At 35.2% G+C, this 17,130-nt stretch overlaps 1 protein-coding gene across 2 annotated transcripts; it reads left to right on the top strand.

Moving 5' to 3' along the window:
- Positions 1–11,954: 11,954 nt before the first annotated feature.
- Positions 11,955–16,772, top strand: LOC133520283 (uncharacterized). 2 transcript variants are annotated; one of them, XR_009799745.1, is made up of 4 exons: positions 11,955–12,372; positions 13,152–13,232; positions 14,504–14,604; positions 16,533–16,543. XR_009799745.1 is itself a non-coding variant. In XM_061854653.1 (2 exons), the coding sequence occupies exons 1-2, from the start codon at positions 14,468–14,470 to the stop codon at positions 16,717–16,719; spliced, it is 324 nt and encodes a 107-aa protein (XP_061710637.1). In that variant the 5' UTR covers positions 14,251–14,467; the 3' UTR covers positions 16,720–16,772. The 2 variants fall into 2 exon arrangements, 1 of the variants encoding a protein (XP_061710637.1); XM_061854653.1 differs by lacking the exons at positions 11,955–12,372; positions 13,152–13,232 and having other exon boundaries at positions 14,251–14,604; positions 16,533–16,772.
- The last annotated feature ends 358 nt before the right edge of the window (positions 16,773–17,130 follow it).

Below are 17,130 nucleotides of genomic sequence, written 5' to 3'. Positions count from 1 at the left end.
AAATCTGTATCACCCGAATTTTATTTCCCTTGAAATATGTGATTGTGCACAACATAAACGATTTCAATTTAATACTAGTACACAATATGTTACATTATTATTTTTTTAACTGTCCTTATGTTCCCGAGTTAATTAGTACCTAAATGACAGGAAACTCTGACGGAAATGGCGATAACTGTAAGTATTATCGGTCAAGAAAAAAGATGTACTTTTGTAGCTTATTGCAACATGTTTTCATAATAAAATTAATAAATTATTATTAGTTGTATTATTTTTGAAAGGTTGCCTGGAAGAGGTTGCCTTTTAATTGCTAGTTAACTTTCTCTTGAAATTTGTAAAATGTAATTGACCGAAGACCGGTGTCCGTTTTTTGACCGAAGCGTTAGCCAAGTCCGTTTTGACTCTGGCAACCTGCTTTCGTATGTCCGGATGTTCTCCCCTGCAGATCGCAATTCACAACCGATTCGCTTAAAATTTTGTGACCAAATTCCATGAATAAATATTTTGTTGACAATCCAGATTTTGTTTTTTTTTAATGCGGATGTTGGCATGAAGGGCTTATGCGCTAATAGCGTCTATGGCACTTAAGACCATTATTAGTTCACTGTGATAATGACTAAACGAACTAATTGTAAGTGTTTTTCACTTTAACAGTTTGTAAGCTTATCGCGAAGTCTACAGCTCACAGAACCTAGTAATGTTAGTTTGTTAGTCAAGTAAGAAATGTAATATAAGGTTTTCTTATTTACTGATCGAGGTGTGCAATTGTGCATATTATTCTATCCGACGCGACGTTGACGCTTTCCGGTCGGATGACAGAATAAGTACGTCTATGACTAAACCCAAGAATGATTAGGCAACCTTACTCACCGGCAGGAACACAAGTACAACACTATGAGTAGGGTCTAGTGTCATTTGGCTGCGGTTTTCTGTAAGGTGGAGGTACTACCCCAGTTGGGCTCTGTCCTAGATCTGGAATGACATCCGCTGTGCTGTGCCTTGCCACACAAAGCTAGATGACATTCACAATGCCCATACCTCTGTTTTAGACGTACTCGTAGTTTAAGGATGTACCCGGAACACAGGTCCTCGCTCTTAACCGATTGTGCTGCTGATGCTTGCCAGAAGCGTGCTTTTCCATACCTTTCTTTTTATTTACAGGTACAGTAAGTTCAGAGAGCGGAATCGTTGAAAATTTGTAGCGCTTTATTAAACTACAATCCGGTTGCCAAAAATTTTATTAGCAATCTTGAGGCTTTTTTAGGGTTGCAATCCGGATCCAACATGTATGAAATTATCTGGATCTGGATCTAAATCCGCGGATCCCATACATTTCGGATCCGTCGTTAATACCCTAGGCTTTTCTCTAGTAACTTTATCAATTGAAATCCTGATTTTATTGACTTTCGCTCGATAGAAAAAAAATCACGAACACACGTCTAAAACACACTTTAAAATTGTGTAACAATTTTTATACAAACAACTAAAAGTATGAAAATAATTAGCAATATTATATATGATCGAAGACATCGATTACTTTTTTGTTCAAACTTAATTAAATTTTAAAAACATGATATCCGCGATTCCGGGCACGCACAGCCATCTCGCTCACACTTTCGCTCAGTGAGAGTGAGAGAAGAACCTGAACCCCACCTTAAAACATGGGCCTTAAAATATAAATTGGGTGTTAAAATTTGGGTTTTTCCTGACGATATATTGTTGGCACTTTTTTCTACTTCAGTACAATTGCTTGCATGCAATTTACAGGCGTTTTTACCTACTATATTCTTGCTACAATTATTAATTTCATTGATTTGCCGTTTTAGGTAACTTTGCCGTTATTGTATAATCCGTTTTCAAAAAATAGTTTTATAAATACCTAGTGCTTATTCACTTCGTTATTCTTTAAGGTTATTTTTAACCGACTTCAAGATTTCAAAAGGAGGAGGATATCAATTCGGTTGTATGTGTTTTTTTTATGTTTGTTACTCCATAACTCCGTCATTTATGAACCGATTTTGAAAATTATTTTCCCATTTTTGTCAAAACTCAGTTCTGATGATGGGATCCATGAGGAATTGAGAGAACTCTTCAAATGTGAAAGGCATACATATAGTGATTTTTGTATTTGCAATTTGTTCTCTTTGCATGTTTGTCAAACAGTTAGGTTTTCAAGGCACATTTTTATATTTCTATCCTAATTAGTTTTTTTATAATTATCTGGTGCTTTATTTCATGCATGGTGTGAAATAATTTATTTTAAATACAGTCGAATACCCTATTACGGATATCTTACCAGGCAACCATAGGGTAAATCTGAAATGTGTCAAGGTGGGTGCAGTGACAAAAAAAAAAAACATGTTACCTCCTTTTCTACATAATTAGGCGTAGGACGTTGTCTTTTTAATTTCATTGCATTTGCCGTTTAAGGTAACTTTGCCGTTATTGTATAATCCGTTTTCAAAAAATAGTTTTATAAATAGTGCTTATTCACTTCGTTATTCTTTAAGGTTATTTTTAACCGACTTCAAGATTTCAAAAGGAGGAGGATATCAATTCGGTTGTATGTTTTTTTTTATGTTTGTTACTCCATAACTCCGTCATTTATGAACCGATTTTGAAAATTATTTTCCCATTTTTGTCAAAACTCAGTTCTGATGATGGGATCCATGAGGAATTGAGGGAACTCTTCAAATGTGAAAGGCATACATATAGTGATTTTTGTATTTTCTTTAACAACTCGAACATTTACATATAAAAAAGTGACATTTGATGAAGTGGAACTGCTAATGATGATCAGAATGGAACTCTTTAACGACGCATAGTACACGTATGGCGATTTGTCCTCTTCGCTGTATTTGTTAAGCAAATTAGATTTTCAAGACAAATTTTTGTCAAGTTCGAGTTCTGACGATGGGGTCTGATTTCCATGAGGAATCGAGGGAACTCCTCAAATGTTAAAGGCATATATATAGAGATCTTATTATTTTCATCAACAAATCAAGTATTTACATTTGTAGAAGTGACATTTGAAGAAGTGGAACTGCTGATGATGAACAGAACGGAACTCTTCAACGATGCATACTTCACGTTTGGCAATTTGTTCTCTTTGCATGTTTGTCAAACAGTTAGGTTTTCAAGGCACATTTTTATATTTCTATCCTAATTCGTTTTTTTATAATTATCTGGTGCTTTATTTCATGCATGGTGTGAAATAATTTATTTTAAATACAGTCGAATACCTTATTACGGATATCTTACCAGGCAACCATAGGGTAAATCTGAAATGTGTCAAGGTGGGTGCAGTGACAAAAAAAAACATGTTACCTCCTTTTCTACATAATTAGGCGTAGGACGTTGTCTTTTTAATTTCATTGCATGAAATCCAAAATTGAAGTCGGTTTTTTTTTTCTTAAAAATTATTGTAGGTCATGTGAGTACTTAATTATATTTAAAGTGTTGTTGTATTAATGATGATGTGATACCTGTATTTTTTAATTATAGGACATTATCACTTAAATTGAGTAAGCCCCACAGTAAGCTCAATAAGGCTTGGTTGTCGGTAGTTAGACAACGATATATTAATACTTAAATAAATATAAATATATATGTTTTTGTCACAGGAATGAAATCTCCCGGATACTACATAAACCTATTCAGTAATTTAATCAAAGTCTTTAGAATCATTTATTTATTTATTTAGAATCATTAATTTATGTATTGTGCATTACAGGTAATGAATACAGATGTTATAAACAATTTTTGTTCTCTGTAACATGTCTTGCAACGTACAATAATTATAGCTGCCTAGCGCATGCAATATTATTAAAAATATTTTACATTTTCACTACTTATCTTATATTTTATAATATTCTATAAGTTTTAATTAATAGTAATAATAAATAATAGGTAGTTCTATAAGTCAATCATTAATTTGTCAAAGTATCCATCATAAATTCATCTATATTGTAATAACATTTATCTTTTAATAAGTTATTTAACCTTATCTTAAACGTTGACAGCTGTTCTTTTATAAGCAAATCCGGTAATTTGTTTAACAATTTAGGGGCCATTATGTAGATGGTATTTGTATAAAAACTTGTTTTTGAAATACAATTTCCTGGAGGAAGAATTTTTAGCATATTTGTAGCCGGGCGAGGATGAGTATTTACATGTACAGTGAATCGGTCCATATATTGCTTTACAAATACACATGCTTCATAAATATACACTTCATCTTACGGCGTGATTCCAAAAACAAGTACCCATATCAGCATTTAGAATAAAATAAATGACTACATAATTTAAAGCATTGCATAACAGGCAAATACCTATATTTATTTAATTAAAACGATCACAATCCATATTTTCTATTTTATCCTGTTGACGTAAATCATGTACGTAAAAGATCAACTAAATGCATAATTAATTTAAAACGATAAGTGACATTTGAAAACGTGTTCAATTGTCGACCGTATTGTCATGCATTAAATTCCAAATTTAAACTGCTTTTCTGATGTCAGGTTGTTAAAGGCAAAAGGTCGACCGTCATTTCCTATTGAAATCTGATGTACTTAATACTTTAACTTTTATTAATGATGCCTTATTTCATACTTAGTTGCTAAGCAAGGATTTAACTGTTTTTAAGACCGACTAAAAATGGCTGCACGGATTTGGGCAATCCTTTTTTGTCTTCTATGTAGTTTAAAGTTGGTCACATTGTCGCCAAGTCAGGATATGATTCGGGCAACCAATGTCACTTTGACGTTAGAAATATCGTAGATAGATCTTATTGGGATAACAGCGGAATCGAAATAAACGTCAATTTTGACATGTCGTTTAGTTAAAAAAATAATAATTTAGTTAATAAAATCTTTTAAAGATCTTAAACGTGTCTTAATCATTCTTCGAATCGGGCAGTCAGCTCCAAACTAAGCAAAGCTTGTAATCGCCTGCGCTCGCGGTTATCCAGTTAAGAAAAAAATCCTTTAACACCTGCTTACTGCCTACCTGCAAGGCGTTCAAGCGAATATCGCCCTAAGCGTGGAACACCGCCAGTGCAGCCGATTGTACTATGGGTACTAGGCTGCGATATACATACGTATATAGATAAATATGTATTTAAGTATGTACTTATATACATAGAAAACGCCCATGACTCAGTAGCAAATATCTGTGTTCATCACACATCAAATAAATGCCCTTACTGCGGGATTCGAACCCCCGCCATCGGATTCATAGAGACCGGTCATCGTATACAATAGTAAATAAATAAATATTATAGGACATTCTTACACAGATTGACTAAGTCCCACGGTAAGCTCAAGAAGGCTTGTACATATTGTGGGTATTCTCAGACAACGATATATATAATATACAAATACATAAATACATAGAAAACACCCAAGTCTGAGGAACAAATGTCTGTGCTCATCACACAAACAAATGCTCTTACACCGGGATTCGAACCCAGGACCATCGGCTTCATAGCCACTAGGCCAGACCGATCGTCATAGTAAATGGAGTACTTTTAAAGAAGTCTTTTTTTTTGTCGTGAGTCGTGTGAATTCTCTCTTAAAAAGGACCATTTTGCAAAGTTGTGAATGATGACATTCAAAAACGTTGTCGACGTGAAGGAGATTTTCGTATATTGCGAACCGAACGAGTTAAGTTCCTAGGTACTATCAAAAACTAAATTTTTATGTACTCTTTTATTGCTGGCTTTATGTTATTTAAATAGCATCGATATACATACATTATACCGTAAGATTATAAGCTCAAGCAAAATAATCTTTTCTCAGCATATTTGCGTCCACTACTGATGGATATGCCTCTTTCATGGATTTTCAGGTCCGGCCTGCCGTAATTTAATGTCGCACGACCATCTAGCCTGTATTCATCCGTTATTACGGCTTCCCAGTTAAGATCTGCAGAACTGTGCCCCTAGTGTAAATTTAGTCAATAGCGAAACGTGACGTACGCGTTTGCGTTAAGTCTCATTTTGTATGGGTTTTTGAACAGCGCGCCAAGCGGGACGTTTTGGAAAGTCAAAAATCTCATACAAAATGACACTTAACGCAAACGCGTACGTAACGTTTCGCTGTCGAAAATATTTACACTAGGGGTACTGAACAGTACTCGCGGGCCCTATCAATCGTCATCCCTGCGACAGATATGGCCTGCCCATTCCCACTTTGATTGCGCAATCCTTTTGCGAACGATCGGTAATTTTCGTTTGTTGGCGATTTACCCTATTCCGAAGCTAAGTAATAATAAGCCCATAATCTAAGTGTTTTTATGTGCAGTTTCTTTGGCTATCACCCGACTGCATTGTTGTAGGTACTATTCAAATATCAAATAAATATTAAATATCAATACAATACCATACAATACAAATCCTCTTTACTGCAAAACGTAAAAATAACATTTACTCAAAATAGCGATCTCTACCAGACAACCTTTAGGTAGTCTAGAAGTGATAATATTAATATCTTTTTTTTATACTACGTCGGTGGCAAACAAAAATATGTCCCGCCTGATGGTAAGCAGTCTCTGTAGCCTATGTATGTCTGCAAATCCAGAGGAGTTATATGCGCGTTGTCGACCCTAACAACCCTCCCTCCCCTCGTTGAGCTCTAGCTCTAGCAAGGTAGCAACCTTACTCACCCAGTTGTGCTCTGCTCTGATCTGGAATGACATCCGCTGTGCACACAAAGCGAGATGACATTCACAATGCCCATACCTCTCTTGTGGACATAGTTTAAGGACGTAACGGGTCCAATCGGCTCGGGATCTTTATTTTTGCATAAAATATGGCACAAAAGGTAGGCTTAGCAATAAGGAAGCACATTCATACTTTACCAGCAAATGGCATGCAAAAACACAAACACGAATTATGCTACATGTATTAACTACCTATACAAATAAATCTAATGATTTAAATGACACTTTTAATTACAACTTTATAAACAAATGTCATACTTGGGTAATCTTATTACAATTGTCAGTGTCTAATCATATCTGCGGTGGCATCATGGTTCCATTTATATGACTTGTCACTATGCCCGTCACTTTCGCACTTACATACTTGTTAGAACGTGACAGGCATGGTGACAAATGATAAAGACCCGACCATCATAGCCCTACTGAAGTAGTCAAAAAATCATCAATTGAATAAAAACATTCCTGTATCAACCAACTCTTAAGTTATAACTCAGTCCGTAAAAGTGTTATGGCCCTGGGTTCGAATCCCGGTAAGGGCATTTATTTGTGTGATGAGCGCAGATATTTGTCACTGAACCATGGATGTTTTGTATGTATTCAAGTATTTGTATATTATATATGTATATCGTTGTCTGAGTACCCACAACACAAGCCTTCTTAACTTACTTTGGGACTTAGTCAATTTGTGTAAGAATGTCCCTATAATTTTTATTTATTTATTTAAGTTTAGTTAATAAGTTAGTAGGGTATTGCATTTATGGTCACCCAAATTAAAAAAAAAAATGTCTATTTAAGTTCAACCTGACCCTGAAACGTAGTCCAAATCTTACAAGCTTTAAACGGATAACCATGCATATCCATTAGGTCGATTCGTATTTAAATGTTGGTTATGGATTTGATACGACCTTGCCGACCGTCTTGGAGTTTGGCACGCATGGCAAGCATCAATCAGCGTGAGTGATCATCCAGTTCGTATTAAAATCAATTTAAAACCATGACAAATTATGATATCTGAATCTAGCTCCATGTATCTGTAGATACAAAAGAGTGCATACCTATAGAGAGCAAAGTAAAAGCTTGTAAAAACACGTCAAAGCTTCCCCGTGTCCGTTCTGACGCAGGTTATGTGACATCAAACAACACGTAATTCTTTCGGGGAACATCATAAAATACTAAGAGTATTATATATTACTCAGTATTCATTACAGCTAAGTAGTTCAGGTGATCTAAGAAACAGAAGTTCTCGTGTATTATTAAAAGCGTTAATTATTAAATAATCAAAATGGTTTCTCTCAACGTTTTCATTGCTGTGGTAAGTTTTACATTTTTAATATTTTAACAAAGTTATCGCGTACATCCGGATAGGTGGGCTAACATAGGCACCAAGTGGATGCCAGTAGAGAAAGCTGCATTACTGTAACGACATTACTGCAGCACCATTCCCGCTGTGTCTGTCAATTTCCTTGATAAAATGAGTGACTGCTGCGATTATTATGACGTTCAATCCGACACTCATATTATCAAGAAAATCAACAGATACAGCGCCCGTGGTCAGGCCGCAGCAATATGTGGCAACATGGGCTCATTTCTCGAACGGTATCAGACTAATAATATTATTAGTCCACGAACTGTCAAGTCGTATGGGTTACCATGGAACACACTATTAATATTTTACTAATACCGTTCGACAAATTGGCCCCAGTAGTTGCCATTTGAACGTCGCCAAAACTTAACAGTTGTAATAGCCGCAAACTAGTTTGGATTTTGAATTTACATCACGAAAATATGAAAAAAAACCGGACTCGCCCACCGAGGGTTCCGTACTTTTTAGTATTTGTTGTTAGTTTGAGATACAGCCTGATGACAGACGGACGTACGGACGGACGGACTGACGGACAGCGGAGTCTTATTAAGTAATATGGTCCCGTTTTACCCTTTGGGTACGGAACCCTAAAAATTAATGACTTTTCCAAACGCTATTTATTACCTACGGCTGTTATGCTTAGTGAAAGATTCTTCATTGTAATTTGACTAAATATACAAAGATTGAAATATTAAAACGTTACTATCAATCGGAACGCTACTTGGAAATATCATTACCAGGAAGGAAATAGATTAATGTTAGGCGCGGGGTAAACCCTGAAGTCGTTCTAAAATTTCGTCGTTTTTAATTAAAATTTAATTCGGTACCTAAATAAGTTTCCATTATTTTCATAAATTTATCAACAAAAATACCCTTAACTTAACTACCTAAGAAAGAGGGGTATCTCCCAACACAGGCACCAATTTGCTTACCGGGAGGCATCATCCCTTAGATCATAATTATGTGCATTTTCTGAAATAAAGTATAATGCATTAAAAAAAAAACGAAGCCAACCTTAATGTGACGGTCCATTTCAAAAGGGACCTTATGGCGGTCGGCGCTTACATCGCGTTGCCGCATTAGCACAGTATACGGAAGGTATCTTAGGGCCCAGTCTTCCGGACGAACATTTTATAATTCTCGCTCGATATTCAAAATCTCGGACGCAGGGCTATGCTATGGCAGTTTTCACAGTTGATTATTTTAATTCCAGTACAAAAATAAAATGGTAAGCATTCTAATGTAGACGTATACTGGGCACCATAGTCACTATACTCGTATACAAGCTGTTACAAAAATACTGACAATAATATTTAAGATTATAATTGTTTTTATATTTCAACAAGAAAAAAGTAAAAATAAATATTATTGCGTCACTTTTTGTACGGTGAAGGCCGTCTCTAAAACGAACTTTCCATACAGTTTTTTTTTATGCGCCAAAAATTAGGAATAACTTAAGACGGCGACGGTCCGCACGGGCGCAACCCTGAGCAAACATGCTTAACCTTTTGACCGCCAAAGACGTCATATGACGTGCGCAGCTACAGCCCAATATCAACCTTCATGCGTACCGACAAGGTTCATGATTACGCCCCGCGTACGATAGGCGTGGCGTTCAAAAGGTTAAATCTCGCGTCGTCACTTGTTTTTAGCCGAGATCTGCACATTTTTTGTTCGAAGTTAGAGTACACGTTATAAATCGGTGTACACTGGCATTAGTATTGGGACGCCGATAATAACGGCATAAGCGCCGACCACCATAAGGTCCCTTTTGATATGGACTGACATACTTAGTTATTTATTTTATCAACATGTAACCGTTGAAAAACGAATATTTTCAGATGTTGTTTCTGATGGGACTTGCAGTAAACCACGCATATCCAAGTAAGTAATAAAAGGTAAACTGTCGGTATTACCTATTCTAAATAATAAAATTAAGTCATACTTACTTTTAATAATGTGAGCAGCCTTTGATATTGTTACAAATTACCAATACTACCTACAACGAGCTACAACATTATATGGACGTAATTATTATTAATGAATTTACTCATAATCCAGCCATACAATTTCGCGGATAGATGTACCTACCTAAGTCGTAGGTTTTAGTGTTATGAAACGATTCTGAAATACTCGTAACCACAAAATCATAATTAATTTTTATAAGTACAGTTTTTGAGCAGCAATGCATTTCATACATTCTTCATCACTTGTGACACTGACAACTGTCGCGTCAGTAAATGCGACGTTTTGACTTAAAACAAAGTAGTGATACATTGCATGCTGAATTATTCTATAAGGAAAAATCATACATTTTTTTATAAACAGTCGTACATTTTTTATAAGACCTAGGAAGGTGAGTTCATTGTGGGCTAAACTATGATCGTATCCAAAACACCCGCTGTATATGTAGTTTGATGTACCTACAGCCAGTTTAATAGAAGTAGATAAGATTATCAAAAGTATCGATCATTGACTAATAGCTTTAGAATGCTTCACAAACACAAATACGATTCTATTAAAGTGTGTACACATTTTCGAATGCGAGATGTATTTCAAAATCGCTAATATTCACTAAACCAGACTTAAGAGGGAAGAATAGCTTGCGATCCAAACGACGGTACTTTTTCTATGAACTTTCATTTAGGGAGCAAACGGTTTCCACTAAATAAATCTTAACAAATCACTTTGATTTTGATGTCGATCGCTTCAGTATAATATATAATAGGTTTATAGATTTCGATTTACAAAAAAAAAAAAAAAATTGTATTGCAAATTTTGAAATAAAAAGGAAAACCTGTAAAACTAGTTTTTCATTGTGTCAATAACATAGTAAAAAATCATGGATAATGGAAAATATTTAGAAGTGGAAAAACGTTTTCTTGTATGGGCAATCACGCGGTAAGAGGGAACTCTTAATAATAGCCTAAGCGTCGACGACTTAAGACGATCCTCGCTCCAATGTCCTTGAGCGTTCGGGGCCTCGGAGCGGTGCTAAGCGCTAAATTTGATAAATCTGCGCGTCATCGTAGATGAGACGAACTATAATTGGTTTCGAACTATTAGTTACCGTCAGAGGCACGAGTATTTATTTACGTAATAATTAGAAAAATAACCTACTTATAATTCGGAATGTCTCCGAATGTACCACATAATTCAGAAAAAAACTACCTTAACTCTAAAACGATGTAATTGTAGGTGTTGTACTGTTAAATCCTAGAGTTTTAGGAGCTAGACTTCGTTTTTGGCTGTAAACTGCAGGGGCGTAACTAGAGGAAATGTAATATAAGAAATTTCAATGTAATCCTAAATATTTATAAATGATTTAACAGGTACTATAAATACAACGTAATAAATAGCTCATGAGAAATCAATTATTTATTGCATAGAAACGGAACATTATTCAAAACGTAAACCTTGAATGACAAAATATATCTGTTTAAAAAAAATCTCAAATGTACGTGGGGTACATTACATTACTTTCGTAATAATAGACCGCAAAGCGCCTCACAACCAAATCAGCGCTCTGCAGTTATTTATTCTTTGGCCACAATTACTCCGATATTATAGCACTTGGGCTATACACAAACATTCATAGTGCAAGGAAGAACCGGAGCGACGAGCGACATAGCCTCCTCGTCTCAAAGCTGGCACACGACTGACGGCCACGTCTTTTTTGAGCTGCATACGCAAGAAATGTGCAAAACTGATCGATTTCTTTAAAAAATATTAACTGATTAACAAAAGCTATGTTGCATTTGTAGAACCTGTTAAAACATTTATTTTTGTTTAAAAATAGTTTTAATCGATTAAGCCGTTTAGTAGAAATAAGCAAAGTTAGCCTAGGTGAAACTATAAATTTTAGGAAAAAAGTCAAATATTGCGATTGTTGTACATAAAATGAACATTCATATATATATTTTGTCCGTAATTTTTTGTTGACCCATTTAGCAGAAATAGCCTCTAGAAAGTAACAGATTTTCGACAAAAACGGCGCGTAGCGCCTTAAGGTATATCAAGTAAGTCTGTGTGCACGTTTCCCCCTGCAAAACATGGCAGAACAATTTGTGCGGTAGGATATCGCTTGGGCTTCTCCTTTCCGACGTGTCGGAAGCCGGTGTTGCTCGAAGACTGATAATATTATGTAGATATGATGATTTTCCAAACCAATTGTTTTCTTGTCAGCTAAGGAAGCTTGGCCCGAACAGTGTAAAGGGAGGTCGTACTGCCACGTGCAACCAGACTACTACCCGAAAGAGACGTTTGCAAACATTTTGGACGGGGTGGTAAGTCTACACAGAAGGGCTTTACGTCATGTTACGTTTTGTATCCAACGAACATACGAGGAACTATTCGTTCTACAAATCATTATTTACCACCCAGTGGGTAGTGACCCTGTCTATGAAGCCGATGGTCCCGGGTTCGAATCCCGGTAAGGGCATTTATTTGTGTGATGAGCACGGATATTTGTTCCTGAGTCTTGGGTGTTTTCTATGTAGGTATACAGGGCGTCCCAAGACTATGGGACATCAAGGGAAAGTACCTTAAATATCTTATATAGGATATTTTGCTGAAAGAAGACTACGTTATTCTTAAAAGTCAGTAATTCTGCATTTAAAGATTTTCTAAGAATTACTTGCTTCGTCTGGGAATTTAACCGACTCAATAATTTTCTTGAAATTTGACTCAAAACATTTTACGTTGTTCCTTTCTTTAAAAATAAGTACTATGTTCTTGTTCGATCTGTGTAAAATTGTCCCCACATATTTATTATTATTTCTACATTATGAAAATGTTATACCATTATTTTTAGGTATGTCAAGAAATAACAATAATAATGAAACATATTTACCTTATATTGGGACTGTGCAAGAAGTCCTAATGGCGAGAAATAGCCGATAGAACTGCGATATCTATTTTCGGCGACTATAAAACTAAACACATTTCACATAAGCCTTTTTGATTAGACCAAGATTAATTAGGTTTTAAAGTCCATAATTATTTTAAGGTATCCACTCAATAATTCAGTGAGCAATTTGTCCCAAAATATGTTTTTTTTTCTCAGAAACTGCAGTTCCAGCAAGGCGGAGAGATCGCCAACCGCAGCAGTGAAGATGACGTCGCCAGCTGCAGTACAATCAAGTTGGTAAGTTTTCATTCATTTCAATAATAATTATATTAAAAGAAGTTAATTTTATTTACCATTTACCACAACGGTGGCAAACGAGCGTATGGCCCGCCTGATACTAAGCTGTTACCGCAGCCTATGGGTGCTTGCAACTCTAGTGGAGCATCACGCGCGTTGCCGACCTTGTGTCGTTGATTTCTCCTTGTGAGCACTAAAATACTTACTCACCAACAGGAACACAACACTACATACTATCTTCTTTATCGTATCCTCATGATTGCGGGACGTAACGACTGTGTACGCTCTATATACCTTATTTTGGACTCTTCCGTGGCCGTGCATTTATCCCTACGCCTCAATTATGATCATGACCTTTTCAAAACTATCTGGTCCATTACTTACGTAGTAATAATTGGTAGGCCTATTACTACAGTTGTTTTTGTAAATCAACTTTTGCGCACATGCAAGTAAATTATCAGCAAATGTGTCTGCATTCTATTGGTTAGCATAATGGCATAACCTCTATGAAAATATTTCTAAATTAGTACTTATGTCACAAAATACAAAATAAAAAAATTGACACAGATACCTGTCAACCGGCAAGGTGCCCAAAAGCTGGCTGTGAAATATTAGTAATGGGCGGCTGACGGATGCAAATTACGTCAAAATAATGTTGAACGATATACGTAATATGAATACGACTACAATCGATTTAAATAAAGACAACATAATTTCAAAAAAGTTATAGTGTTTTATTCTTGAAATAATTAATCATAATTTTTCTTTATTCGATATTTTCAGTCCATTCCTTTTATAGTTCACTATACACTTATACAGGGGCAATGACCTCTCTACATCTACAGATGTAAGAGGTGCGTATTCGTAAAGTGATACTTCATCATTATTTGGAACTTACTGATATAATAACAAAAAATGCATATATTTTTATACATAAATATAACTCGAAACTTATTAAGTCTTATCCATCTTATGCTTTCGTCACCATATTGCATCCATCGGCCGCCTTTTGAATATTAGGTAGCTCTCTGGTCGCCAGAAGCCTCTATTAGGCGCGCTGATAATTTTTTATATAGCCAACGCATGTTTTTAGCCCCCATGGCCCTAAAGTTTCAATAACAAACACCGAAAACATAAAGCTGCTTCCTAGGCTGGCATATTTGCGGCGTGTGAAGCTTTCGGCTGAGGATGCCGCATTTGTTTCTTGATCCAATGCTCAATACTTTTTTGTCTATATGTGTATATCTATAAAAATATGTTTTTTTTTTCAGTTTGACAGAATTTACCTCATCTTGGACGATAGAGACACAATCAGGTTCGTCGCCCAGAACGACGATTTTTTCTCATTCACGATTCAAATCGAAGAATGCAGGTAACGCATTAATTTATTTCATTTCAATAATATTATTAACTAAGGTCTGTTTTTTATTCCGTAGACTAAAATGACGTTTCATATGTAAGGCATGACATTTCTTAGTACTACATTAAATGTCATTTTAGTCTACGGAATAAAAAAACAGAATATCTTATACCTTCAAACGAGCAATTATATTGCTACCATGCTTATTTTAAAATGCTCTTAAAGTCCTAACGCCTATTACATTTTAATACTTATACCAGGTTATTGCCAGAGTAGAATACGTAGGAGAAAATGTGAATAATCCAGTTTTGCATTTTAATAACCAAACTTCCGTGAGACACAGACATGACACATTAAATACATATATTAAATACGTACGTGATATGGAGTGAAATGATAATAATAAATAAATAAATATTATAAATATTATAGGACATTATTACACAAATTGACTAAGTCCCACAGTAAGCTCAATAAGGCTTGTGTTGAGGGTAATTAGACAACGATATATATAATATATAAATATTTATAAATACTTAAATACATAGAAAACACCCATGACTCAGGAACAAATATGCATGCTCGTCACACGAATAAATGCCCTTACCAGGATTTGAACCCGGGACCATCAGCTTCGTAGGCAGGGTCACTACCCACTAGGCCAAACCGGTCGTCTCCGGTCCGGTCGATCCGGTATGATATGTCGAGCGTTTTCAGTTTTGCATTATTACTTTCAGTTTTTACTTATTGAAAGTAATTTAAATCAGGACATATTTAATTCTTTGAACATGAAACCTAACCGTGCGGCGCACGATGGCCAAATTGTCCATTAAAATTTAATCACTGCGTTTCTGCTGCCGCAGATTTTTTACAAAAGTAAAAACATGCCTGATAGCATTAATTATAAACTTCCATATATTAAAATTAAAAAAAGTATTCGGCTTCGTTTTATCTTCATACATTATAATTTCCATAATTTTTTTACCGCTAATACGCATTTTTTTGATGCAGTTTTCAAAAAAAAAACATTTTTTAATCAAATTTTCTATCGGATGCAGTTTTTAGGGTTCCGTAGCCAAATGGCAAAAAACGGGAACCCTTATAGATTCGTCATGTCCGTCTGTCTGTCCGATTATATCACAGCCACTTTTTTCCGAAACTATAAGAGCTAATACTGTTCAAACTTGGTAAGATCTAATATCATTTTTTTCTAAACTGAATAGTTTGCGCGAGAGACACTTCCAAAGTGGTAAAATGTGTGTGTGTGTGTGTGTGTGTGTGTGTGTGTGTGTGTGTGTGTGTGTGTGTGTGTCCTGTAACTTCTAAAATAAGAGAATGATAAACCTAAAAAAATATATGATGTACATAACCATGGAAACTTCCACCGAAAATTGATTTGAACGTGATCTAGTAAGTAGTTTTTTTTAATACGTCATAAAATTTAAAAAAAAAAATTTTTTTTCATCAAACCCATACGTGTGGGGTATCTATGGATAGGTCTTAAAAAATGATATTTAGGTTTCAAATAACATTTTTTTCTAAACTGAATAGTTTGCGCGAGAGACACTTCCAAAGTGGTAAAATGTGTCCCCCCCCCCCCCCCTGTAACTTTTAAAATAACAGAATGAAAAATCTAAAAAAATATATGATATTTTTGAGACCAGTGTCCGTAAACCTTGTCGGAATGCACGACGGTTGATCTAAGGAGGCAGCCGCGCACGGCAGGATTTTTCTCTTTCACTCTCACTAAAACGTAATTAGAGTGACAGAGAAAAATGTCCGCAATTGACGAACTTAGATTTTCGCGGTTGTAGCCCACTTGAATTCTTTCGAGTTCAAAGGGATAGTCAGAATCACACAATAGACAACCATATTAATTTCTCATTAAGCTTCTGAGCTAAGTGGTATGAGTAAAATAATTTGTATTACCTTTATTCCAGTACACCTGGCCAAACGTTTTCTTCCGCATTAGACGAAGATCACCTTCGCGAACAGAGGGTAGACTGCTACGAGACCAGACTACCTTTAATGTTCCCCGTGCTCTCGCTAGATGGCACTAAACTGGAATCTGTGTCGCCTAAGGGCGGAGTTCCTTTAAGCTGCTCTGCAAAAGTAATAGCGACGTAGTTTGTATTTTTATTTTTTATTTTAAATTATTTGTTATATGTTATTTTTAAATCATAAACTGTAACAAAAAATATTCACAGAATTTAATCTAAATTCATAACAAACGATTAGTTATTTATTTTTATAACCATGGTATTTTTGTAAGGGTTCTTTGTGATGTTTTTTTTCGACAAGCTATTTATTTAAAGATTAGACATATTTTTGGTGTCCCTTAATTTTTAGTATTTGATAATAATTAGGAAATCGTCATGGTTGATAACAATAATGATTAATAAATAAATATTAAATAAATATTATAGGACATTATCAACAAATTGACTAAGTCCCACAGTAAGCTCAATAAGGCTTGTGTTGAGGGTACTTAGACAACGATATATATAATATATAAATATTTATAAATACTTAAATACA

Source organism: Cydia pomonella, chromosome 8, assembly GCF_033807575.1.
Source record: "Cydia pomonella isolate Wapato2018A chromosome 8, ilCydPomo1, whole genome shotgun sequence".
Classification (NCBI taxonomy): Eukaryota; Metazoa; Arthropoda; class Insecta; order Lepidoptera; family Tortricidae; genus Cydia; species Cydia pomonella.
The sequence above is the reverse complement of the archived record's forward strand: the minus strand, read 5'-3'. Positions and strand labels throughout refer to the sequence as shown.